A 25,850-nucleotide genomic window follows, 5' to 3' on the forward strand; every position below is an offset into this window, starting at 1 on the left:
TTGCCATTGTGACATCACAGAGTAAACCCCCTGGGTCACCTAGCCCCGCCCTGGCTGGTGTCCTGCCCTCAGGACATCCTCTCCAATCCACCACACACCACCTTACCCCTCTGCTGGCAAGAGGGGAGCTGATTCATCCTCACGCTAAACACCCATTCTACCCAACTGATTGAGACAGAACAGAAGATAAACTGAAACTTCTCTGCCTTCGCACTGCAAGAGTGAATGAGCGATTCCTCTCAACTGACTCAAAATGTTTGCCTCACCCAGGAGGTAGGTACATGGATTTTGAAATCTCATGAACATCTCGTACACATACTTACTTACTGCTGGATTTGTAACACAGGTTACACTAACTCATCAATTTCATGTATTTCACATGGTCACAGTAAGGAGCTTGGAAATGCACTATAGGGTTCTACAAAATGGAATGAAAATGTGTTACTCAGCCCAGTTTTCATAGATAAAACTGGTATGTCCATACCTTAGCCTATTACCTTTTCATCTTCCTTCATTAAAACTTCCATTTCTTCTTCCCTTGCCTCATCGTCTTCCTTCTCCTCTCTGTTCCCAGGGCTCCCTATGCCTCTCCTTTTTTCCTTTCATCTGTATTATTCTTGTTGCCAAAATCTGGAGCCCGGTAAAGGCCCAGTAGTGGTGGCAACAATAGAGCTGTGTGTCACCGTGAGCTGGAAGAGCAGACATTAAGCTCTATGCCAGAGAACAGTGGGGCACCCCCAAAGTCCTGCTGGAAACCAGCTCTGATCTGGAACTGGGAAGGACAACACACGGTCGAGCTCTTTCTGGTCTCAGAGAATCCAGGAGAGTCTTCAGGGATCCTTCTAGACCCGGGCAGACTCTCACACTCTGCAGAGAAGTTGCGGCTTGTTTAGGATTTGACCTACATTCAGAAACGACCAGCCTCCCAATTTTCAGCTCTAAGGATTACTTAAAAAAACAAATGGTGTTCATTCGCAAATATCTTGCCTTTCTCATGAGAGAAAAATGAAGCTTGTGATTAGCCAGCAAACTAGCACATACACAAACTCACACACACGTACACACACACACTCCAACGGAGGGAGCAATGTGGTGTGTAGTTGACCAGCTGGAAGTTAGGATCTCAAAGGAAAGAACAGGATAACTTAAGAGGTGCTTCTGGGACTGCAGAGCTGAGCTGGTGGTTCTGAAGAGCCATCGGGGTGTGGGCTCAGGCAGTTTCCCTGATTCAGAAGCAGCCCAAAGTGAACAGATGATAAAGAAGTGGATGTGAACATGATAGAAAAAGCCAGTCACGGCTTAGAATAAATTTTATTATTGTTCTTTATCAGTGGTTTTCTAGGAGAGACACAGAGGGAATATGGGAGCTTCTGGTTGCTAATATATACCTGAGAGGTATAAAGTACACTTACTCCATTGCCTCATTCTGCAGGAGGTCCCATAATCTGGCCTGCAATCTGTACATTTTGTTAAAGGTGACTGTGCCTTGGCTTTTACTGAGTGGCAGCCTGGTGATGAGTCAGGCGAACAGTCCTCAAAGATTGCCAATGTTGACTCTACCATTTACTACCTTTGTGGCCTTGAGCAAGTCAAACCCTCTGAATCGGAACCCTCATTTGTAGAGTGGGGATGCCACGTCTCTTTCACGCTGGTTGTGAGGATTAAGGAAGATGTCTGAAGGGTCTAGCAAGGTGTCTGCTGGTAGCACACGTGCACTTCCCCTTCGTTGCTGCTTAGAGGCAATCTTCTACCTGTTTCGACTTTCACAGAAGGACAACTCTTTGACCTCATTTACCCCGGAGGGTAAATTTAACCCTCTGGGAGGTTAAGTAACTTGGCCAAAATCCTCAGTGCAGTCGTGCATAGGGGTCGTAAATAGAACTCGGATCTGCTGAGGGGTCTGGGTGGCGAAGTCCCGCCCCTCGAGTCCTCCCAATGAGGTGCAGACATCCCCTTCCCGTAGAAGGGGAGCCTGGGACCCGTAGCGTTAGGAGGCAGGGGCAGGGAAATGCCTGACTTTGGACTCCCAGCAGCCCGACACATCCCGAGCCCTGGCCCACCCGCCTGGGTGTAAGGAATCCCTCCGACTACCCCGTCTCTCCCGCCCTCCCGCCCTCCCGCCCAGCCTCGCCAGGCCGCAGAGGGGCCGCGCCGCAGGTGGCCTAGCGCCCCGGCCCAGCTCCCGGACACACATGGCCCCGCCCTCCGCGGCTCGCCGGGTCCCTGGCCTGCCCTGGCAGTCCCTGCTCTCTGGGAGGGCCCCCGGGACACGGTTCTCAGCCGACGCAGGAAGACCCAGAGGAAGAAACAGCCCGGGTCCCCCGCCCCACCCGGTCAGGAAGCCCTGGGTGGTTGGCGGCCGTGGGGCGGGGCCTCGCAAACAATGCCAAAGACGCCCGGCCCGTCGCCGCGGCAACGCGCCCCGTTGCTAGGCGACCGGGCGCCGTAGTAAACGCGAGAGGGCGCGTTACTCATTGCGGTGGGAGGGCGCGCTCGGAAGTGAAGATGGCGCGGCCCAGGCACCCCCGAGAGGCCCCACCCGTTACGCCCCCGCCCCGCCCCGCGGTCCCCAAAAGCCCCCGACCCCAGCCGGCCCGCGGGAGCCGTCACCCGCGCGTGAGCGATTGCCCCACAGGAAGTGCAGATGTGGCTGCCCCTCTGATTCACTCCAGCTGCTTGGGGCCTGGAAGAAAGGCGGCTTCCTCTCCTGGAAATGACTGCGTTAGCAAAAGTCCTCAAACAATTCCATTAAAAGGCGGAAAGGGAAAGACGAGAACGAGGTCCCGAAACGCTTTTCCAGGGTCCTTCCCACTGAATTGAAGTGTTCCCAACACTCGGGATCTACGTTAGGAAGACTAGAGTCATTTGATTGTGTGACCATTTGAGGTGATGTGGCCCCTTAAATGTGGTTACAGCTAAGAATAAATCCTGGAGCTGTGTCCTACAGTGATGTAGTCATTTTGAACACTAAGCCTGGGCATTTTGGTGGCATTACTCTTCCCTTCCGAGTTGGGAAACAGATGTGAAAATGTCCCGTGTGAAGACCTTCTTTGTCTTCATCAGTGAAGGAGCTGAAGGTCAGGCACTGATGTAAACATTGCAGTTAGAGCAGCAAAAGCTCAGAAGGTTGGAGATACATCATCCAAAATGGCTCTAATCCGTAGGGGACCACCCAGCTTGGAAAAGGATATAACATTTCCAATCTGTCACTGGTTTTTGAGCAATCTGTTTGTCCCCTGATCTCTGTGCACTAAAGATAATATACTATTTCATGAGATAATCACTGTTTTCTGGGCTTTGCTCATTTAAAAGCAGGAATGTTTCCACAGGTGAGAGGAAATGGATTGGCAGAGAATCTGTTTGATGAAACTCTGGGTGCATCTGCGTAAAAAGGCTTAGGGTGTGCCTGTGGACCCAGGACTTCCTTTGTAGCTTCTCACTGCTCTTACATATGTGAATCCGGAAGTATCCTGTTTCCTTTAGCAACAGAAGGCTGTTTGGACACACTTCTTTATTCACATCTTCACTCAGGATTCCTAATTGTATCCATAAGCCTTTTTGCATTACAAACCTCATTCATTCATTTATAGATGTTAAAACACTGCTAGGCTCTGAGGATAAACAATGAATAAAACATAGCTGCTACTATATCAAGCAACTTACAGTCAAATGAGCATAACAGACAGGAAAGCCATGTGATGAGTTACATGAGAGAGGCACATGCTAGAACATGCAGGAGCAGAGAACAGGGGCAGGCATGGTCATCAGACCAGTGATAGCCGAAACATTTACACCCCACTCCAGCCTTTGTCTACTGAGTAATAGAAAGAAGTTAATGGCGCGTGGGTCGGAAATCTAGCTCCTGGCAGGATAGAGATACTCCTGCCAGGGAGAGAAAACAAACCTTTCCAGGAAGATGCCAGTATGGATGATGTGAAGAAAAAAGAAACAAACCAAACAAACAAACAAACAAAGAAAAACACCGGATCCCTTAGCCCCAGGCCTTGGCATTAGGGAAGTGGTGTGATATATAACCTGCTTTCCGGCTCAGCATTCACGCTTGTCATTTAATCACCCCTAACCTGCAGTGAACTCACAAAACAATAAATTGCATTCCCATTTACAAAGTATGTGTAGGTGCCCCAAGACCACCGTTTTCTCTTGATGCACAGCCTAGTAAATGTGGTTTTGTCCAGCACAGGGAACAGGGACTGAGGACCTTAGCAAATATGGGTTATCCCCCACCGTTGGCCTTGTGGTGTCATAAATTGTGAGGTGCATATATATTCCTGCGGAGGTCATCTTGGAATGATCACAGTCCAAAATGCCGGAGCTAAATACTGTTTTTAGGTGTGGAATCTTCGTGTCTGTGCTGAGTCATGAGCTTCTGAGCCGAACCTAATTATATTTATGTCGCATTGACTAGCAATTACTTCTTCTGTTCTAAGAGAGGAAAGGGAAGAAAAAAATATTAACATGCCCAAATTACAATGAAAGGAAGTGAGTGGGATGCTGGGCTCTGATGTTTGTGGCCAGGCAGAAAAACTCATGTTTTGTCAAAAAGAGGAAATTAGACGTTGTGGTCCAGGGTCCTTGGGGAGGGGGAGATCAAGACTGGTCACATTCAGCAGCCAGGCAGCCAAGTACGCACACAAAATGCACAGCTTCCTAAGGGGTGGACCCAGGCTTTGTGGAGGCCTAAAATAATATAATTTTGGAGGCCCTCTTTAAGAAAAAGAGTACATAATTACAAGTGTAAATTAGGTAACAAGGTTTTAGAAGAGGTGGAGGGAGTAGGGGACATGGAAGCTGAAGCTTCACTTATTAGCTTCATTCTAAATAAATCCACCCCTGAGCCTCCTCATATAACACACTTAAGAGCCTGCCACTCCCATCCCCATTTCCCTGGAGAAGGCGAACTTCAGGCTATTAAGGCACAGGGGGTGCGGTTTATGAGCAGAGGCAATAAAAACCAAAGACATAAGACCGTGCCAAACAGTGACTCAAGCGGGCTATGAGAAGTGTCTGCAAGTATTTGAAGGGTGTAAGCACAGAGAGGGGAAAATAATTGTTCACTGTTCTGGGGTGGAAAGACAATGAAGATACAATTAAGTAAAGAAAAATGTGCACAAAACTCATCAGGAAACATTGGCTAACTGTATTTTCTGATACTGTGGAGTTGTATTTCCCATGGGAAGTATATGAGGATCTACTGAGTCACTGAAGCTGGAACTGGCCGCACAAAAAAAAAAAAAAAAAAAAAAAGTGCTACAGGAAACAATCCTACAAGACTCCTATAGGGAGTGGCTGGATGCCCCAAAGTTCAGCCTGAGCCCTGAATTCCACAGGGCTGACACATGGCATTCTGTAGATTAGCAGGCAGGGAGGATGCCAAATTTTAAAAAAAAGGATCCTATGGGGAGGAGCAGCCACCTCCACCCACATTTTGCCGACTGGTGGGGGAAGCACGTGACGGAAGCGGAAACGATGAGGGGATAGCGCCACCCAGCGTTATGATGAAACTACTAGCTAGGAAACCAACAGCCGATGCAACTGTAAAAAAAAAATAAAGAACACAAAATTCCTGCTTCTCCTCCCAAAGGAGAGTGGATTCTCTCACAATAAATAAAGGGTTGTTTGGGCGATGCAGAAAATATGCTTGAACATGGCACATGTTTATCAAATTTGCTTGTTAACATCAGTCTGAGGAGAGCAGACATTACAGGTGACAAAAGCAGGATCCAAAGCAACTCATTCAGCTAGAACGTGGACTAATTCAAACAGTTAAGTTCACAAGAACCTGCCTTTGATTCCCTAAACGAACTGCACAAATATAGAATGGGAAAAATACGGCCTCATGGCTAGTCTGGAAGAGGGGGAGGAAGGGCCAGGTGGGGTACAGAGGGTTTTATTAAATGTAAGCCCAAAATGAGTCCAACAGGTACCATTTTACATGAATTCCCTGGGTATATATTAAGAACTTTCTAAAATTCCCAATCCCTGGGCCTCATCCAGAACTATTATGAAATCTCAGGGTGGATCCAGGAATCGGCATATTCTCCAGACTTCCAAAGGTTGTTCTGATACTCCATCAGAACTGAGAACAACTGCTCTAAAATGAAAGTGAGACCTTTAAGGAAGTTACATTTAAGACAAATGCAGTAGTTATAATGGAATATAGAAAGTGTTGTGAGAAGGCCGGGTGCAGTGGCTCACGCCTGTAATCCCAGCACTTTGGGAGGCCAAGGTGGGAGGACTGGTTGAGCCCAGGATTTTGAGACCAGCCCAGACAATACAGTGAGACCCTGTCTCTGCTAAAATTTAAAAAAATAATAATAATAAGTGTTGTGAGAGAGGTATAGTGTGACAAGGACCATGAGGAGGGAACTGTATGTCCTAGGGAGAAAAGAAACATTTTCAAAGAGTGGATGACTTTTTAGACTAATTTCGTTGAGAGGCAGGCAGCTCACCAGATAAAAAGAGACTGAAGGCATTCCAGGCAGAAGGAAGAGTATCAGCAAAGGCTTGGAGGATGAAAGTCCATGCAGCGTTTAGGGACTCACAAACAGCGGCAGAATCTCTTTCAACGTTGGTGTCCCAATTAATTTGCACTTTTTTTTTTTTTTTTTTGAAATGGAGTCTCGTTCTGTGGCCCAGGTTGGAGGGCAGTGGCACAATCTCGGCTCACTGCAACCTCTGTCTCCCGGGTTCAAGAGATTCTCCTGCCTCAGCCTCCCAAGTAGTTGGGATTACAGGTGCCTGCCACAATGCCTGGCTTTTTTTTTTTTTTTTTTTTTTTGTATTTTTAAGTACGGACAGGGTGTCACTATGTTGACCAGGCTGGTCTCGAACTCCTCACCTCAAGTGATCCAACTGCCTTGGCCTCCCAAAGTGCTGGGATTGCAGTCATGAACCATCGGGCCCAGCTGTTTGTACAATTTTGAGGAGAAAAAGAACAACTTGTACTTCTGACTGACTGGTGGCAAGAAGATGTGCAAACGACCCCTTACTGGTCTGTCAGATTACTTTCTCAACATTTTAGAAACTCTTTTTTGAAATATAAAATATTGTCATTCCTTTGCCTGAAGGTTGGAAGAGGAATGGTAAATAGCCATGGCCTTCCGGATCCTGGAATTCATTTATCTCCAATCCTATCTGCATCCTCACCCCATCCCCAGCCAACACTCTCACTCAGCATTCCATGTGTAGAGGAGATACTTAATAGTACTTATTCTAATGTTCTAACTGGAAGGTGGAGACCACCCATGGAACGGGGAAACTATTTCCTGTTCATGGCTCCGTGAGGCCCTGACATTGCAGAGAACAGAGTTTCTTCAAAGGGCTGGGAAACCCTACTCAAGGGAAGGTAAACTTCTGCAATAATGGTGACCTGCCATATCTTCATGTCTGCCATAAATTCAAGCCCAATCTATTCACTCCAGTTACCTACAGAATGGCAGGCAGTGGAAACTAAACCATCATTTACTTTTTAAAGAAATTTTCCTCTGCAAATTGCACGTCCTTGCTTCTTTATGCTTAATCCCGGATCCCCATTGGCAAGCTCTCTGGTGTAATCTCCCAGAACAGCTGGGCCCTGATTGCCTTGTCAATTATTAAATGCCCATGTTCCCTGTAAGGCAGCATTTAATCATGAGGCACTCCAAAGAATATGAGATAGAAAGGGAGGGGTAGGAGGAGAGGAAGGAGGGTAGGAAGACAGTTTGTATTCTTGCAACGTTAAACCAAAGGGACTTGGAGTACAGATGGCATCCTTCGGTTCTTCCAGACAAGCTGCAAGACGCTGACCATGGCCAAGGTAACCGGCTTCCCCTCATATTGCTCAAGGGATGCAGTCTACAGCTATTTTGTACCTGGCTCTTTTTATGCACCTGCCTCATCGATCTGTTGTCCTTTCTAGCCTATGCTAATTTTGGGTTACTCTGTTGATATATGTTGATGGAAGGGTTACTGATTATACATTGGCGCCTATGCACTTCCTAATGATCTAAGGGCCCAAGTGTTAGAGAAACCACTCTGTCCCTTTTCCAGAGAGTCAAGAGTCACCTTGGCATAGGATCTGTTGCATACGCAAAGATAGAGTTGTTCTTATGGTCATTACTTCTTCAGAATCACTTTATGGAAACCATTGCAAAATTAGATTTGTTCTTCCAATTCAAGAGGTAATTGGATCCTAGCAGGGAAAGGCATGTTTGGGGAAAGGAGTAAAGTATGTGACAAAGGGCATGGTACTATAGGTGTTGAAGATAATTCTTGAAAATTCTCGAGTGAAATTATCATTTGATATCAAGAAGATGATTTTTGAATGAGGTTCCTTGTGTCTCTGCCTGGTGGACACTCCTTCCGGAAGGAACCTCTTTGAGCTTCAGTCCGAGCTCTTTTTTATTCTTTGTTTCTCACATTGCCTCTTCCTTAAATTGGTTGTCACCTTGTTGCCACAAAGTGGGTGTATCTTAGCACAGGGTTCATTATTCTTTCTTATTTCTGAATAACCCCGAGAATAACTTGCAAATATATATAACTTGAAGTGGATTGAATGTGGAGTAAAAATCTTGCAAGTGTAACTTGAAACGGATTGAGTGTGGAGTTAAAATCTGACATGATAATTGACAAATTTCCAAACCAGACTGAAAATGATTGTTGAAAAATGAATGCTGAGGTCACAAAAGTTAGAATTGCCTAAGTCTTTAGGTCAGTCTTTACACTAAATAGTTAGTGAAGATGTTTTACCTGGAAATCCATTTCTTATTCAAGCAATGTAAGAATTATTAGAAAAGGATGACTCACAGTAAGAGAATGATGACTAAAACCAATAGGATTTTCATAACTAAAACCAAGATGAAAACATTTTAGGAAAGGGGAACTGGGCAACATAGGACTTCAGTGTCTGGCAATAGAAAATCTTCCCTCCTCCCAGATGCTGCAGATAATTTGTCCTTAGTCAAGGTCACCCAGAGTCTTGCAAGAACTGACAATTCTTGGCAGAGTTCATTTGTTGAGTGCTTTTAAAAGTAAAATCATATTAGCAGATTGCTTTTCAGAAGTTGTCTTTATCATGTTTTGTATATTGGTTTTACATGCATATGATCTTTGTGTATTTCTTATTGCCATAAATAATAAGCACTTTGTGATATGCACTGTCTTAGTCCCTGGAAATTCTGAAGAACAAATTGTTTCATTTCTAAGGTAAAGTTCTCCGTTAATGTAGAAACATTAAGTTGGGCGTGATAAGGGAGGGAAATTTATGGGCCTGTCCATTTAACTATGGTTTTATTTATGGCTCTTAAGCTAAGCAGATTTAAGTCTGATTAATTCTGATATGAAGGATCCCCTGGAAAGCTCAAGAAGGTTTACTTTAAGAAGCGTCTGTCAGCAACTAAGCATGGGCTTCTTTTCTGTTCAGTGTGCATTAATATGACTGTATAAACTGCTCTAACACAAAGTGAGAGACTTGCCAAATTACTCCTCTAAGTCAAATTAAATCTGGCTCCAAGCCACCACTCAACAAAGTTGGCAGTCTAATACTGGTCATATTTTAGCTTGCCCTCCTATTCTCTTAGGCTGAAAATGACATAGCGAGTAGGGGCTCCAGCCAGAGCCATCCGGGGGGCTTCAGTTCTTTCGGCAGCCTCCTCTAGGTCCCCACCGTGAGGCAGGCATTTCTGCACCAGGCTGGAAGACACCGCCCTCCAGGTTCCTCTCCACTGACCAAGGGCTTGGCTGCCGACACCCTACCCATGGCTCTGTGGACACCAAACCTGCTGTCCAGCCTACACAGGCACCACAATTTCAAATGCGAGCATTTGAAATTCTATTGTCTCTGTGGCAGTGGATGGAAGCTGGGCCTGACTGCTACCTCTCCCAGAACCAGAAGCCCCATCTCTTCTCCAAAGGTTTCCATAGCCCCACATCCCAGTAGGTTCACTGCCCTCTTTTATCCTCCAGGCCCCAAAGCATCCATTTGCTTCCCCCGGAGGTTTCCAGTTTAATATTCATTGCCATACTCCTTTCAGAGGAATCTATAATGCAGGGAAGAGGACACCAATAGCTCACTACATTGTTACAATAGCAAACACTTCAGCAAGTCAGTGCTACTACCTGTCAGTGAAGACAAAGCCAAAAACGATTACCACGAAGAGCATTTGGAATGCTCCCAATTCTTTTTTCTAAACTTTTATATAAAGTTGAGACTTTATATAAAAGTTTTCCAGAAGTTGTCAATTGCCTTGTCAATTATTAATTATATAATTATATATTTATATATGTGTATATATATTATTATTTTATATAAAGTTAAAAGTTTATATAAACTGTTATGTAAAAGTTTATATAACCGGCCAGGCGCAGTGGCTCACACCTGTAATCCCAGCACTTTGGGAGGCCGAAGCGGGCAGATCACTTGAGATCAGGAGATCAAGACCAGCCTGGCCAACATGGTGAAACCCCATCTTTACTAAAAAAAATACAAAAAAATTAGTCGGCGCTTGTAATCCCAGCTACTCGGGAGGCTGAAGTAGGAGAATCTCTTGAACCCAGGAGGTGGAGGTTGTGGTGAGCCGAGATTGTGCCATCGCACCCCAGCCTGGGCAACAAGAGTGAAACTGTCTCAAAAAAAAAAAAAAAGTTTATATAACCTCTGACTGAGGTCATTGCTATCTGATGCTTATTCAGAACATCCTCAATTTACTCAGTCGTTTAGTATTGAGTGTCTAATGTGTAAAATACTGTGCTAGTTGCTGTGGGAAAGATAAAAATCACAAAGACACATTTGCTACCTAATGGCAGCTTGAAATATTGAAAGCTTGAAGACATGACCAAAAATAAATATGAAAAGAATACCATTAAGAAGGCACATACCACAGTCCTTGAAGCCCTTCCAAGCCTCACTTCCCATGGAAGGTGCTGTTTAGGGGATGTCCCTGAAGCAATTGGGACTTGGGGTGAGCCCCAGAGGGGCAGGACTTCAGTAGACAGGGCCTGGCCAGCAGTGGTATTAATATTTGCAGCAATCCACCTTCTCTCTCTCTTGCTCAATCTGCTGGTCCAAGAACTCCAGGTAGTGGCTGCTGGCAGATCCATCACTGCTACTCAGAATGATCCCCCTGCTGTTTGTTGGTGGGGTCATTATGGCACTTACCATAAAGGTACACACACACACACACACACACACACACACACACACACACACACCCTCCCTAGGATTTGCTAGCTGGAGGCTATGTTGATTCTACTCTCACCATTTGAAGCAGAAATGGAAGATTTTAATACGTTCACATCCAATTCATTCTGACTTCTGCATTCATCATTCTAATTTGTCATATCTGGTGGATCACCTTTATCCTACTTCTGTGTATTGCTGCATATCATGCCCAGAGACCAGCCCCTGTCATTCAATCTACGCAAATCACCGCTTTTCTGCGGTTGGACCTGTGTAAGGTCAACTTGAAGAAGCATCATCCCCGCGTTGTGTAGACGCCAGGAGAAAACTTTCCTTTTGCCCTCCGAAGGTTCACTGAAAATCACTGACAAGAGGCAGATTAATAGGAGAAAAAACATACAAGTTTATTTGATCATAGTTTCACATGACAAGGGATCCTTCAGAATGAAGACCCAAAGATGCAGGGAAAATTGTCTGTTTTTATGCTGAGTTTCAAAAAAGTATGGACAGTCACGTAGAAATATGATTGGACATCAAGGACATGATCTACTGTTTTTTTGTTTATTGATTGTTCTTTATTTTTTAGAGACAGATAGTCCAGACTGGGGTGCAATGGCACAGACTGCACTCTGTAAAACAGACTTTAGAGACAGTCTGTTGCCCAGACTGGAGTGCAGTGGCATGATCATGGCTCACTGCAGCCTCGACCTCCTGGGCTCAGGTGATCCTCCCACCTCAGCCTCAAAAGTAAGCTGGGACTACAGGCACGCACCATCATGCCCGGCTAATTTTTCATAGTGACAGGGTCTCACTATGTTACCCAGGCTGGTCATGAATTCCTGAACTCAAGCAACCCTCCCACCTCTGGGAGGGATTATGGTGCTAGGATTACAGGCGTGAGCCACTGCATCTGGCCTGATCTAATAACGTTAATAGACCGCGTGGGGGAAACCCAGCAAGGCCTGCTTCTCGTTGGCCTCTGTGAGCGTGCATTTCTTCCTTCCGGGTGCGGGGCGCGACCCTCTCTGGAATGGGAGTCTTATGACCTACAGTCACACAAGCTAGGTCAGAAAACTTCTTCAGGGTCCGTTTGTACACGGAAAGGCAGAGGGAAAGTTAGAGTACTATTTTTAGGTTTTATGGCTGGCTCTGGGGAAAGGGGCTCTGGTTTCTATGACCCACCTTGAGGCAGAGGGATCCTAGTTTCTGTGGCTAGCCTCGGGCAAGAGTGGGACTGAGACAGGAGGACAGGAGAAGGTCAGAGAGAGCTGCTCTGAGGCCCCCGTGCGGGCATATGGTTTTCTGAGACCCTCTGGGTGCTGGCTGCAGACCACTCCTGAAGCCGGGCTTCCATGCGGCCCCTGGAGAAAACTGGCAGAGGAGGGTTGTGCCTATCCGCCTTGGAGGGGTATGGCTTGAGCAGAGGGAGCACAGGGAAAGGTGGCCAAATCTCCGAGGCGACTCTGAGTCAAGCTCCCTTGCTCCCTTCCCTTCCACTTGTGCTTGTCTATTACAGATGGAGCTCGCGAAGGCCTTCTCTGGCCAGCGGACACTCCTATCTGCCGTCCTCAGCATGCTATCACTCAGCTTCTCCACAATATCCCTGCTCAGCAACTACTGGTTTGTGGGCACACAGAAGGTGCCCAAGCCCCTGTGCGAGAAAGGTCTGGCAGCCAAGTGCTTTGACATGCCAGTGTCCCTGGATGGAGATACCACCAACACATCCACCCAGGAGGTGGTACAATACAACTGGGAGACTGGGGATGACCGGTTCTCCTTCCGGAGCTTCCGGAGTGGCATATGGCTATCCTGTGAGGAAACTGTGGAAGAACCAGGTAGCCTCAATTCTGGGATATAAGAGCAACGGGGTCAGGGTGGGCAAGAGATCTAATGCAGGCATGGAAACCAGGTAGGCCCGCTTAGGGCTGGGGTTGCCCTGGGAAGTGCAGCCCACACCCCAGTGGGCCTCACCTCCTTCTCCCAGCACAGAGCCTTCCACCTCTGTGTAGTGTCCTTCTCTATGGCAGCCCCTTTTAATAAGGTTGGCTTTTCACTTCCTCCCTCTGTAGTAGACTTGTGGGTTCAAAATAGCATGTTAAAAATAGAATTAACCTTAAAAGTTTCATTTAGACCATTCACATTATGAGAATTTCCAGTCTAGAGACCTAGAATTGCTGTTTAGAAACAAAACGGAGAGGAATATTGTAGGAAAGCCCTAGCTCTGCTCAACTGTGACCTCATACAAATAACTTTGTTTCCTTCTTTTTTTTTGAGACGGAGTTTCACTCTTGTTGCCCAGGTTGGAGTGCAATGGCACCATCTCGGCTCACTGCAACCTCCGCCTCCCAGGTTCAAGCAATTTTCCTGCCTCAGCCTCCCAAGTAGCTGGGATTACAGGCATATGCCACCATGCCTGGCTAATTTTGTATTTTTAGTAGAGATGGGGTTTCTCCATGTTGGTCAGACTGGGCTCCAACTCCCGACCTCAGGTGATCCGCCCACCTCGGCCTCCCAAAGTGCTTAAGATTACAGGCGTGAGCCATCACGCCCAGCCTATAACTTCGCTTCTATAGGCTTTGATTTGCTCATTTGTGAGATGAAAGCATCACAGTAGATAATCTTTACAGCCTTTTCCTGGCCCCAAAGTGTTTTATCATTCTAAGTATTACTGCTACCATTTAAAAGTGGGGGAACTGAAGCCAGCCAGCTAGGGTAACTAGATCACGTAAGGGAGCCCTCAAGGAACTGAAGGCAGATCTGCCAGATCTCCTGCCCCTCGGTGCACACTAGCAAAGCAGGCAGGTGCTGGTCGATGTGTGTTCCTCAGGTTTGGAGGAACGAGTTGAAGGCACCTCCTCTTCCCTGCCCAGAACACTGAGAGGTGACTCTGTGTCCTGGGAAGAAAGCACCTGGTAGTGAAGTTTTTCTAATGCCCAGAATCATGAACAATTTGATATCTGCTACTTCTCCCTATTTGAGCTAAAAGGGAGATGGAAGAGGAATTTTTTTAAAAAATGTATTTACATTTATATTTATTATTGTGCCACTTAGCACTGCTCCATCCCCAGTCCTGGAAACAATTTAGAGACCTTCGGTCCAGTGGTACAGCGGCAGCAAAAGGTATTAGTTAACACTAAGATCGTTAACTCTTCAGGACACGGGAAATGGGAATATTAAGCTATGTAGGTGCTCTCAGGGAAACAGCTTCTGCATTATCAGAGATTGAAGAGAGAGAAATTCACCTGGGCTGACTCTTGGCTGTGCCATTCATTCACCCAGGTATTCTTTCCTGCTTTCCTGCTCTATGTGGGGCAGGTGCTGTCAGAGCAGAGGGAGCAGCGCCAGGTATGGGGTGGGGAAGGTTTTCATTCCAGCCATCCCCGGGAGCAGTTCCATGACGTTGCACCTTGTATGTTTCAGGGGAGAGGTGCCGAAGTTTCATTGAACTCACACCACCAACCGAGAGAGGTGAGAAAGGACTACTGGAATTTGCCACGTTGCAAGGCCCATGTCACCCCACTCTCCGATTTGGAGGGAAGCGGTTGATGGAGAAGGCTTCCCTCCCCTCCCCTCCCTTGGGGCTTTGTGGCAAGTATGTGTCTGATAAGGAATTTACAGTAGTTACCATTGACTTGAGCCTCTCCGGATCTAAACTGCACTGTGATCTCTCACTTTTCTCTTCTGAGCCCCACAGGGTGACACAAATTCCTCCTTGAACTGACTTTCATTCATATGCAGGAACGCAAAAAAAGGAACAGCGGGGATAAATAAGATTCACAAATAGAAAACCACCAACAGCGCTAACCTACTCTTGTTGCCAAGTAACCGTGTAGGAAGGCTTAGGTTTTTCCTCCTTCTCCTCCACTATTATTATATTATTATTTGGTCAAATGAAAGGAGTGAAGAAAGGAGGCAGGGAGGGAACCGTCCCAAAATTAAATGAGGAAAAAGAGGACAAAAATGATAACTAGAGCAACATTATTTCCCTGCAGGATTTATGAAAATTCGATGATTTCTTCTCAAATCTCCCCAACAGTATTGACAGTCGGTCAAACTTACTTGGGTATATACTGGTTATAGAGTAGGAGCTGTGAGCGACGTCAAAGAACCAGAATGAAGTAATGGTCCTCCCTGGTTTCAGCTGTGCCTCATTCTCCCCTTCTCGGATGCTGCTAGGGTCTTAACTCCTAATAGGCATCCTATGCTCACCGTTTGTTCAGTTTTTTAACTGAGGGTGAGCGCTCCCTCTTCCTCTGGTTTCTGGCAGAAATCCTATGGTTATCCCTGGGAACGCAGATCACCTACATCGGACTTCAATTCATCAGCTTCCTCCTGCTACTAATGGACTTGCTACTTACTGCGAACCCTGCCTGTGGGCTCAAACTGAGCGCCTTTGCTGCTGTTTCCTCTGTGCTGTCAGGTGAGTTGCTCCTGGAGTGGGAGGGGGTGATTGGCCCTGGCCACCTTTGAAGCCCTAGCTGGAGGACTTGAGTCTTTGCCCTGAAGGAGAGGGAGAGAAGGAGCCCAAAGACAGTATAAAGAATGGAGGTAGGCATCTTTAATTTTAAATTGAAGTAACATGTAAAATTGTATATTGGATCACCATGTACTTTACAAAATGATTTACCTCTAGGTTCCTTTATTTGCAAGCTTTCTCAATATGTAAAATCTATTGTTTGGGTTACTTTTCAGCTGTGACATACACACAGCTTTTCAAGACCAGTCTCCATTGAATAAAGTGAGAGATGCACATATGAAATGAAGAATTAAGCCAACATTGGGGTGTGGGTGGGAAGGAGTAGGGGTGGGGTGCAGTGGCCTTGGGTGCAGCATTGACTCAGACTTTTTCCATAGCTCTCAGCCTGCAGTCTGGGATCACCTACTGCAAAGATGTGCATTTAAGGAGAAGCCCCCCTTGTGGATTACTCTTCAGGAAATGTGGTGGCATAGGGTAATGGGCTACTCCAACAGAGGCTGCGCCTGACTGCGAGAAGGGTGATCCAAAATCATACTCCTGGCAGACGGCATGAAAGCCTTTCTCTAAGGGCTCTGCCTTCCTGTTTCCTCTGTAGGTCTCTTGGGGATGGTGGCCCACATGATGTATTCACAAGTCTTCCAGGCGACTGCCAACTTGGGTCCGGAAGACTGGAGACCCCATGTTTGGAATTATGGCTGGGCCTTCTAGTAAGTGCTGTCATCTCCTGAACCTTTGTAGCCCCAGCCAACCTTCATGAGATTTTCTACCCCCAGCTAGATGCTTATTCGGTGAAGCCCTGCCTTCTCTTCATCCCTCATCCCAGGAGCCTGTCAACCACACACAGGGCTGCATCATCAGGACACATCCATTCTTCCCTGCCTTGAGTGGGTACAGGGAGGATTCCTCGAGGGTGTCTTGGGAGGATGTTATTTTGTCCAGTTTTCCTGCTCATCAGCTGTGGCAGTTGCCTCTTCACCTGGCATATATGTCACCCTGGGGAAACAAGACTGATTTTGTAGGCCTTATGGAAATGGGCTCTATTTTTTCTTAATGATTCAAGGTATTAGAGAACAGAGAAATCGAGAAATCACTTTGAAATTTGGATTGAATTGCATTCTCTGTAAATAGCTTACTCCTCTCCTCTTCACTTCCTTCTATATCCATTCTTATTCTATTGAACCGCGTTGGAAATAACACTTCACTACCACAGTCGTTCTCTAACCCTTAAAGAACTAAGGGGTCAGTCATTTTAGATTTCTCTTAAAAAGACAGCGACAGCAAACATCACGAGGCAACACATTCAAGTTAAATACTACCTTTGAGAGCTCTTACTTTCTCCCTTAAGGAGCACTCTTTATTCACAGCAAGTTGTCAACTTGTACTGATATTTACTAAGTGCTAAGTACTTTGAGAGCACTGAAAAAGACACAGTGATGGGCTCAAGTTTCCACTCAGAGAAGGAAGCCTGCACGTCTGTTGTGAGGCCCTATCCCGTTTCCCGTGGCACAACCTGTGCTAATAATTTGGGAGTCTGAGTCTACTCCACCAGCCAGGGCATCGGCTCAATGCAGTTCCCAGATCCAGCATTTCTCACCTTTTGTCTGTCTTCAGGCCATTCTTGGCATTACGGCTGTGGAGCTCAGGCTAGGCAACGCCTATCAATCAACTCCCAGAAGCATCCCAGACTGAACCTACTGCGTTTGTCAGAGGCAACAGATATGAACACACAGTGCCTGCATGTGACCTGGCTTTAACCATCACTTGGCCTCATGAAATCCCTCCCTAACCTCACAAAACTTCCTGTTTCCTGAGCTTCCCAGAACCACAGGGAGATTTAGGGATTTGATTTTCCAAGTTTTCAGGAATGTGTTTAATATAGTTCCCTAGTGTCTTCTTTTCCTTTCTTGAATCCATCCAGATTCCCTTAATCTCCAGCTCCTCTCCCATCCATTATGAACTCCTGTAAGCCAAAACCACACTGTTTTCATACGAAGCAAATTCCACTAGTACAACCCGTAATACCTCCTGATTTGTAGTAAATGTTTTCCTGAATGACTTTCAGAGGCTCAACTTTGTGGACCCTAACACTGCTAAGTTCAAAACAAAGGAAGATGGAAGAGGGATGATTCCTCCCAGCATCTGAGTGGGGGGACATCTTTGGCAGAGAGTGTGTGTGTGTGTGTGTGTGTGTTGGGGTGGGAGAGGGAGGGTATGCAGTGGGTTATGTCCACTGCACACAGCTCAGCTTCAGGCCTGGGGAATCTTGGAGATTTTACAAGGGTCAATGCAGCTTGGGAAACAGGAGTCCAAATACACACAGACACACACACACAAAATAGGCACAGCAGATAGAAAAGGGCATGGCACCGACAACTCAACAATTCAGTGAAAACAAATCCATTAAGCTCCTAGTCTGATACTAGGACTACATGAGTCATTCTCTTTTTAGAAATCGGTAAGTTCTCTTCCCACAGTTCTTTACCTGAAACATGGTGGAAAGTCCCTAAATCCCTACAAGGCATTAAGCTAGTCTACTAGTAGGAAGAGGTCATGGCATTTTTCTCTCAAGAAAGTCCTATTCTTATTGTCCAATCTTTTTGTGCGTTTGTCCCTAGCATGGCCTGGCTCTCCTTCACCTGCTGCATGGCGTCAGCTGTCACCACCTTCAACACGTACACCAGGATGGTGCTGGAGTTCAAGTGCAAGCATAGTAAGAGCTTCAAGGAACCCCCGAACTGCCGACCACATCACCACCGGTGTTTCCCTCGGCAGCTGTCAAGTGCAGCCCCCACCACGGGTTCTTTGACCGGCTACCACCAGTATCATAATCAGCCCATCCACTCTGTCTCTGAGGGAGTCGACTTCTACTCTGAGCTGCGGAACAAGGGATTTCAACGAGAGGCCAGCCAGGAGCTGAAAGCAGCAGTTAGGTCATCTGTAGAGGAAGAGCAGTGTTAGGAGTTAAGCGGGTTTGGGGAGTAGGCTTGAGCCCCACCTTACACGTCTGCGGATTATCAACATGTGCTTAAGCCAACGTCCGTCTCTTGAGCATGGTTTTTAGAGGCTATGAATAAGGGTTATCTTTAAGTCCTAAGGGATTCCTGGGTGCCATGGCTCTCTTTTCCTCTACAGCTCCATCTCATTTCACCCACCCCACATCTCACACATCCAGAATTCCCTTTTTTACTGATAGCTTCTGTGCCAAGTTCTGGGCTAAACCATGGAGATAAAAAGAGGAGTAAAATACACTTCCTGACTGACCTTAAGGGTCTGATAAATCTAGTTATCAGTCTGGAAATTGGAGAAATGGAGGTGAGCAAATTAACGGTAGTGTGACTGTGGCTCAACTTTCCATGGTGCACGCGAATTGTTCTGGAAGTCACAGATGGGAAGACAGAAGCACCCCTGAGTGCTTTGCCATGTAGCACAGAGGTCCTCCACACTGCCTGAGACAGTGTCCTGCATCCACACAGTAGGTACCCAGTAAAAGTGTTATGAAACATTGTCCCAGGAGCCCTTAGGAGAGTGGTTTAACATGAGAAGGCGCCAACAGCACACAGGGGCAGGGTCACTTCTAGAAATAGCCCACCAAGGCTATTCAGATGGGACTGTGGTTCCCTTCTACACAGTCATACCAGGGACTTGCCAGTGAACAAGGGGGCACAGGCTCCTCTCTGGATCCCACCTTTTCATCCCTTCTGAGAAATATACTCTATTATTTCCTCCATAAAGAATGCCACCCATCCGATTCCTCAAGGATCTAGAACTAGAAATACCATTTGACCCAGTCATCCCATTACTTGGGATATACCCAAAGGATTATAAATCATGCTGCTATAAAGACACATGCACATGTATGTTTACTGCAGCACTATTCACGATAGCAAAGACTTGGAACCAACCCAAATGTCCATCAGTGATAGACTGGATTAAGAAAATGTGGCACATATACACCATGGAATACTATGCAGCCATCAAAAAGGATGAGTTCTTGTCCTTTGTAGGGACATGGATGCAGCTGGAAACCATCATTCTCAGCAAACTATCGCAAGAACAGAAAAACAAACACTGCATGTTCTCACTCATAGGTGGGAATTGAACAATGAGATCACTTGGACACAGGAAGGGGATCATCACACACTGGGGCCTGTCGTGGGGTGGGGAAGCGGGAAGGGATAGCATTAGGAGATATACTTAATGTAAATGATGAGTTAATGGGTGCAGCACACCAACATGGCACATGTATACATACGTAACAAACCTGCACATTGTGCACATGTACCCTAGAACTTAAATTTAAAAAAAAGAAAAAAAACAGAATGCCACCCATCTACTTGCCCATTCTCTTTTCCATATGGGGAAACAAACCATCCTTGATGACTCAGACAAATGAGAATGGCACACAAGTATATTCCCTTAGAGTATTTATTTATTTACTCTGTAACAGTTCACATTTTAAATAGTGCTTCCTGACAATATACCAGCTGGCTCTTCTCTAATAAGGGCAATAAGGATAGCAATTCACATTCAGGGGATTCGTTTCACCATACCACAACATTTGGGGGATGGCAAAAATGGGGTCTAAGGAAAAGGGAGGGTACTTAAGGGACAGAGGAGGGGAAGACCCTTGCATTTGCAGAAGTCATTACTATTTCTCAGTAGTGGTCATATTGGCTTTGCTGGCAACCCCACGATGGGATTAGAGAAAGAAAGGAGCATTTCCTATCTTAGACACCTGGGTGGGTGGCTGCCTGCAAGGAGAAGGAGGTTTAGGGACACATTTCACAAGAAACCAGCACCCACATTGGTCAGATGAAGCTTCCTCAATTTTCAGCCACCACTTACACCTTTCTGTGCCGGCTGCAAGAGGAAGAAGAAAACTAAGCGTATAACGTTGTTTCGCAAGGAGAGATTCAAACTCATAGTCCAAAGAATCTATGTTAGGTTAGTTTGCAAATACATCATGAAGAATTCAGAGACATTAAGTTTTTCTAGCTTCCTCTCATCTCTTTCTGGGATTTGCCCTGCATCAACACAGTCCTCTCCCCAAACAATCCCACCAAAACAGGTCCTCATTAACAACTTCATGTTTCACTGCCACATAGAGTGGCTGGCTTCCCAGAAAGCTTTAACATGACAGAGAACCAGGTGATGCCTGGGCAGCTCAGTCAGACCACAGGACCACCACCCAAGTTTTGGGTGTTCAGCTGCCTATAAATTAATCCTTCAAATTCTATACTAAACCAAAGTAGGTCCCAGGCCCTTATACTCAAGTAGATTCAAATCCCAGAAATTATCTGGAATCATTTCCATACTCTGGGAGTATCTTCTTAATCCCCCAAAGTCAAGCTGGACCCACAGAAGACTTCCAAACTGTTGAAACCAAATTTGCCTTCAGGATCTTAAGGCAGAGGTACCCAGAAACCTGAGAAGGCCAATCTGAAGCCAGGCAACATGCCTGCTTGGATCTACTGCTACCAACCTCCTGTTACGTCATAATGCCTGTCAGTGGGTAATTAACAGAGATCCCTTTAAATCTGGACTTCATAATTTTCTACAATCCTTTTACTAATACAAGCTAAAAGATACAAGCCCAGCCAGGCACAGTGGCTCATGCCTATAATCCCAGCATTTTGGGAGGCAGGGGCAGGTGGATCATCTGAGGTCAGGAGTTCGTGACCAGCCTGGCCAACATGGTGAAACCCCACGTCTACTAAAAATACAAAAAAAAAAAAAAAAATTAGCTAGGTACGGTGGCAGGCACCTGTAGTCCCAGCTACCTGGGAGGCTGAGGCTGGAGAATCGCTTGAACCCAGGAGGCAGAGGTTGCAGTGAGCCGAGATCGTGCCATTGCACTCCAGCCTGGGCAACAAGAGCAAAACTCTGTCTCAAAAAAAAAAGATACAAGCCCAGGTAAAGAGAGAACCTGAGTTGCACTCAGGGAAGACCTATCAAGGTTATTCAAGAAGCAGTTTTCCATCTGCCAACGTTGAATTTTCTGCTATATAAACAATGACCTAAAAGTTTAAAGAAGAACTTAATTGAAGCAGCAGATTGATACAGAAGAAAGGAGGAGTAAGCACTGGAGATCATTCTAAATAACTTAACCATTTTAGAGTATTTACAGAAGAATTTTCCCAAAATACAAAGCTTCAAAGGCTCTATAGGAAAGGAGAGATGCAGGACAAAATGGTTGCATCCTGGACTCAAGTAGCAGAAGCAAAAGTCCAGAAACATATCCCTGAATAGAAGAGAAAGCAGAGTGAGGGGAGCTAAGGAGGATGCCCTATAGAAAAAGATGCAGAGAAGAGATAGAGCAGGATAAGGACATCAAAGGCTCCTGACTTCCAGTTCTCCTCTAAGTTGAAGACAGCATGCAAACATACACTTCTGAGGTCGCCACAGAAAAAAAGATCATGACTGGCAGAACCATCAGAGCCACATATAACACAACATGTGGACTTGGTCAGAGATGGGTCACTCAGACTACATCCTCTTGCTCCCCTTGTGATAGGAATATGGTTATTCTTGTGGTCACTTGATAGACATGGATGGAAAATCTAAGGAAATAAGATATAAAACAAAAGAGATGAAAATACTTGGATAGCTAACTCTGTCTTCTACTATAAATCTTTCGCACTCTGTCTACAATTTGGAAGTAGCCAAGGTACAGGTGGAAAGAATAAGGAGAGAAATAAGTGGCCCTCAAAATCAGAGGTAGGGGATCTGGAAGTCTCAAAATGACCAAACACACCAGATATATTTCAGAAGGACAGGAAACTGGATCCCTGAAACTTAGGACATACCTGGAAAATAACTTCACCACAACATTAGAAAATACACACACACAGCATAATGTACAACAAAATGTTTCCTAGTCATAGACTTCACTGGCTTTCCCAGCAAGACTTCATAAATTAGACATACCAAAAAAATAAAATACTTAAGAGAGTCACATTTCCAAACGATCCACGCAGAGTTCCTAGAGGGAGTTAATGCAGGGACTGAAAATGTAGGTAAGACACCCCAGCCAAATAGAACATGCTGCCGTCAAAGACTCCAACATGCCTTCCCAAGCCTTTACAACCATCAGGGAGGCGGTAAATGAGGATGAAGTCTTCTCTCCATAGAACTGATTTTACAGTGACAGGAGAGTAGAGAGGGCATCCACTCTGTTCATTTCTTCTGCAACTGAAGATTCCATCAGATTAGATCTATGGAAAAAGAGTTATCAGTGACTATTGTTTTTCATGGTAGAGATGTTCAAAGAAAAGCAGGAAAACTAAAGGTCAGAATATTCAACTATTTTCCTGACCTTTTCTTTAGCCCCAATAGTCTGTAAACATCTCCTCCTTCCAGAAAGGCCCAGAAACTTTGTTATTTTCCATGATAAGCTTTTGAACTTTGAACTAGACTATAATATTTCTTGGGAGTGGGGGTGGGGAGGGAACATTAGCATTTTAAGCAAGATGACTCTTTTTAGTTTGTAACTGCTACAAGCCCTGCATGATGTTAGCATCACTAGCCCCAACCCAGAAAATATCAGTCGTAGCCACCCCTGTCAGTCATTGGGACAATAAAAACTACGACCCCACATTGTCAAATGTCCCCTAAGGTAGATGCTATTATTTCCAGCTGAAAACAACTGAGAATCATTTCTTCATGGTCAGATAGGAAATAGTGTTGGTCCAAAACAACTGTCTTGATACACATCTACTCAAGAAAGTTCCCCATTCTGCCACTTTCTAAAGGACAAAGCTGGAATTGGTAGTATTTGTCCTAAACCCTCAAGAGGAACAATATTTCAGCAGCCACTCACCTCGTAGGGAGCTTCGACAAACTTTATCCTAGAGAGAAATCTTCGCAGCTCCCCACGGCCAATTTTGGGGGTAGACTCCTGTAGCTGAGCCATCTGGCCCTCCATTAGTGCCCACCGTAGACTAAGCTTGCTGACCACCAGGGCTGCTGGATGGCCTTCGGAGCTTGGACCTGTTGTCCTGGTAACATAAAAGGCATCTTTCCAGAGGTCGTTAATTCCAACTGAGGAAGGACAAAAACAAGAGCAGTTAACATGGACACATACTGTCTACTAACAGGAGAGGGGTTTGGTTCAACAATACATTTATTTACTCATTAGTTCACACAGGAAATGTCCTGAGCACTGAATAAACAGAAGGCAGCGAGCTAGCCCACGAGTGCAAACTGGGGAAGGACTGGATGCCAGTAAAGCAGCACATTCTTCCTTGTCTTTGCGCCTTTACTCCTCTGAAGCTATTTCCAAAAAACCCAACTCAGGAACAGAGAGAATGTGCCCCTTGTGGTGAGAATTCAGTAGAAAAGAGAGCCCGAAACGCTAGGGAGCCTGAGAATTCCCAGACTGTCAGTGCGCAGTCACAGAAGCGATTTACCTCGCCAGCGTTTATTTTGCCTCATCTTTAAAATACAAATTGTAATAAAAATGGTGTCAAGAGTCTTAATTACCATTATTTGATGTTCACTGAATATTTTATGCTCCTGTTGAAAAAACAGCTCACTCAGATCTAATCACAGGATTTTCCAAGCTCACACCTCCCTGCCCCCACCCCCCAACCAGTGGACAGGTGTGCCTGCAAGTTCCAGGTAAGCTCTGTTCTTCCCATGTATCCCAATAAATCGAGAGGGCTACAAACGCCAGCTGCAGCCCAAGGCCAATGAGTTGGTAAGTAGACAGCCAAGTCCATAAGTAGCAAGAGAATGTGGAAAGAAAGAAAGGAGCTGTGGCCATCTAGTCCTCTTCCACTCCTGCACCCCCTGACCCCCCAACAGGAACAGCAGATTCCATGAGGGAAGGAATCGCCGAGAAGATCTCCAGACAACCTAGACTAGCAGCAGCACAGGCTGCGATCCCAATGTTTTGGTTTTCTGAGTTGAGAGTCTCCCATATAGTGTCCCATTTTATTTACAATGTTATTTAGACAGATACGTAAAGCAGAAGAACACTTCCAAAATGTTAATCGTGGTTATGAGTGGCCAGATTATGGCCAATTTTTCTTTCTGCCTTTGATTTTTCTTCTTTCTCTGATTTCTATGCAAGGTGCATAGTTATATTCAAAAAAAGGTTTTCTAAATCAGTGCCCTGGCAAAACACATTCTATCTCCATCATGTCCTCCCCAGTTAATTCCAAATCCTAATCTCTGAGTGGGTCAAGGAACTAGTCTTATTTGTAGTCCCAGCAGCTGGCACAGTGCCTGGCATACAGTTGATGTTCATTAAATGTCTGCTGAAGGAGTGGCTGGATGAATCACACCTTACACACTCTTTGGAATGGGACGCACTTTCACCTCCACATTCAGAGCATATGGGTTCTCACCCTGTGAGCCCAAGGCTTCCACCCAAAGGAGCATTCCAGAAAAGCCCGAGGCACCAGGGACACCAGGGAAAGTGCCCTGCTGTCGACTGAGAAGCACACATCCTTCCCTGGGTGGGGCAATGGTCTTATCACACACAGCCAGCACCTACTCTCCCACCATCTGTGTACACAGACTCCCGCTGGCACCGGGACTCACCCTCTGAAGCCGTCACTGTGCCGGTGGTGTTGGCCAGATCCAGAAGGATGGAGGGGAACGCAGGATGCAGGAGGTAAAGGTGGTGAAGGCTGGGCGGCTCAGTTCCTAGGATGATATCCTGACAATGAACCGCAAAAAGGAAGAGCAAAGGTAACTCTACATTCCCACACATGACAGTCCGCAGGTGAAAAGGCAGAGTAGAAAATGGTGATTCCTCATTCCTCTCAGATGCTAATGCCTGATCCTAACTACAAGAATGTTTGAAAGAAACTCCCCTGTATAAGAGACATATTTCAAAGAGCTCAAAATACTAATCACTAACTCTTTCAAACCACTATCTACAGCTGGAAAATGCTTTCTCCCTTGTAAGAAAAAAAAGGCAGGCAGGCCAAGCACAGTGGCTCACGCCTATAATCCCAGCACTTTGGGAGGCTGAGGTGGGCATATCACCTGAGGTCAGGAGTTCGAGACCAGCCTGGCCAACATGGAGAAACTCTGTGTCTACTAAAAATACAAAAAAAAAAAATGCTGAGCATGGTGGCATGTGCCTGTAGCCCCAGCTACTTGGGAGGCTGAGGCAGGAGAATCACTTGAACCCGGGAGGCAGAGGTTGCAGTGAGCCAAGATCGCACCACTGCACTCCAGCCTGGG

The 25,850-nt window shown here is 45.9% G+C and overlaps 2 protein-coding genes across 11 annotated transcripts in view; one reads left to right on the plus strand and one right to left on the minus strand.

Annotated features, from left to right (window-relative positions):
- The first annotated feature begins 68 nt into the window (after positions 1-68).
- On the plus strand, positions 69-18,687 carry LOC105482008 (germ cell associated 1). Of its 10 annotated transcripts, none has more exons than XM_071072184.1 (7): positions 70-273; positions 12,693-13,011; positions 14,228-14,296; positions 14,597-14,768; positions 15,444-15,596; positions 16,249-16,364; positions 18,269-18,687. In XM_071072184.1, the coding sequence occupies exons 1-7, from the start codon at positions 226-228 to the stop codon at positions 18,457-18,459; spliced, it is 1,068 nt and encodes a 355-aa protein (XP_070928285.1). In that variant the 5' UTR covers positions 70-225; the 3' UTR covers positions 18,460-18,687. The 10 variants fall into 10 exon arrangements, with proteins under 10 accessions (XP_011740199.1, XP_011740202.1, XP_070928285.1 ...); XM_011741890.2 differs by having other exon boundaries at positions 16,249-16,360; XM_011741854.2 differs by having other exon boundaries at positions 14,597-14,644; positions 16,222-16,360.
- Positions 18,688-20,064: 1,377 nt separating this feature from the next.
- LOC105481999 (family with sequence similarity 234 member B) overlaps positions 20,065-25,850 on the minus strand; it is a 36,664-nt gene continuing 30,878 nt past the window's right edge. Inside the window, exons 11-13 of the mRNA XM_011741835.2 lie at positions 25,200-25,317; positions 23,473-23,693; positions 20,065-22,867 (exon numbers count right to left, since the gene is read on the minus strand). Coding sequence (XP_011740137.1) covers positions 22,862-22,867; positions 23,473-23,693; positions 25,200-25,317 — 345 coding nt within the window. The 3' untranslated portion in view covers positions 20,065-22,861. The remainder of the gene's footprint in view (positions 22,868-23,472; positions 23,694-25,199; positions 25,318-25,850) is intronic.

The sequence above is a fragment of the Macaca nemestrina genome, chromosome 10 (genome assembly GCF_043159975.1).
Source record: "Macaca nemestrina isolate mMacNem1 chromosome 10, mMacNem.hap1, whole genome shotgun sequence".
In the NCBI taxonomy this organism is placed as follows: Eukaryota; Metazoa; Chordata; class Mammalia; order Primates; family Cercopithecidae; genus Macaca; species Macaca nemestrina.

What these genes read in the sequence shown, in the direction of transcription:
- LOC105482008 (XM_071072183.1), top strand. Translation starts at nt 226, where the DNA reads ATGAGCGATTCCTCTCAACTGACTCAAAATGTTTGCCTCACCCAGGAG. An exon ending in ATGTTTGCCTCACCCAGGAG is followed by an intron (nt 274 to 12,692) that starts GTAGGTACATGG and finishes TGTCTATTACAG; the next exon opens with ATGGAGCTCGCGAAGGCCTT. An exon ending in TGGTACAGCGGCAGCAAAAG is followed by an intron (nt 14,297 to 14,596) that starts GTATTAGTTAAC and finishes TGTATGTTTCAG; the next exon opens with GGGAGAGGTGCCGAAGTTTC.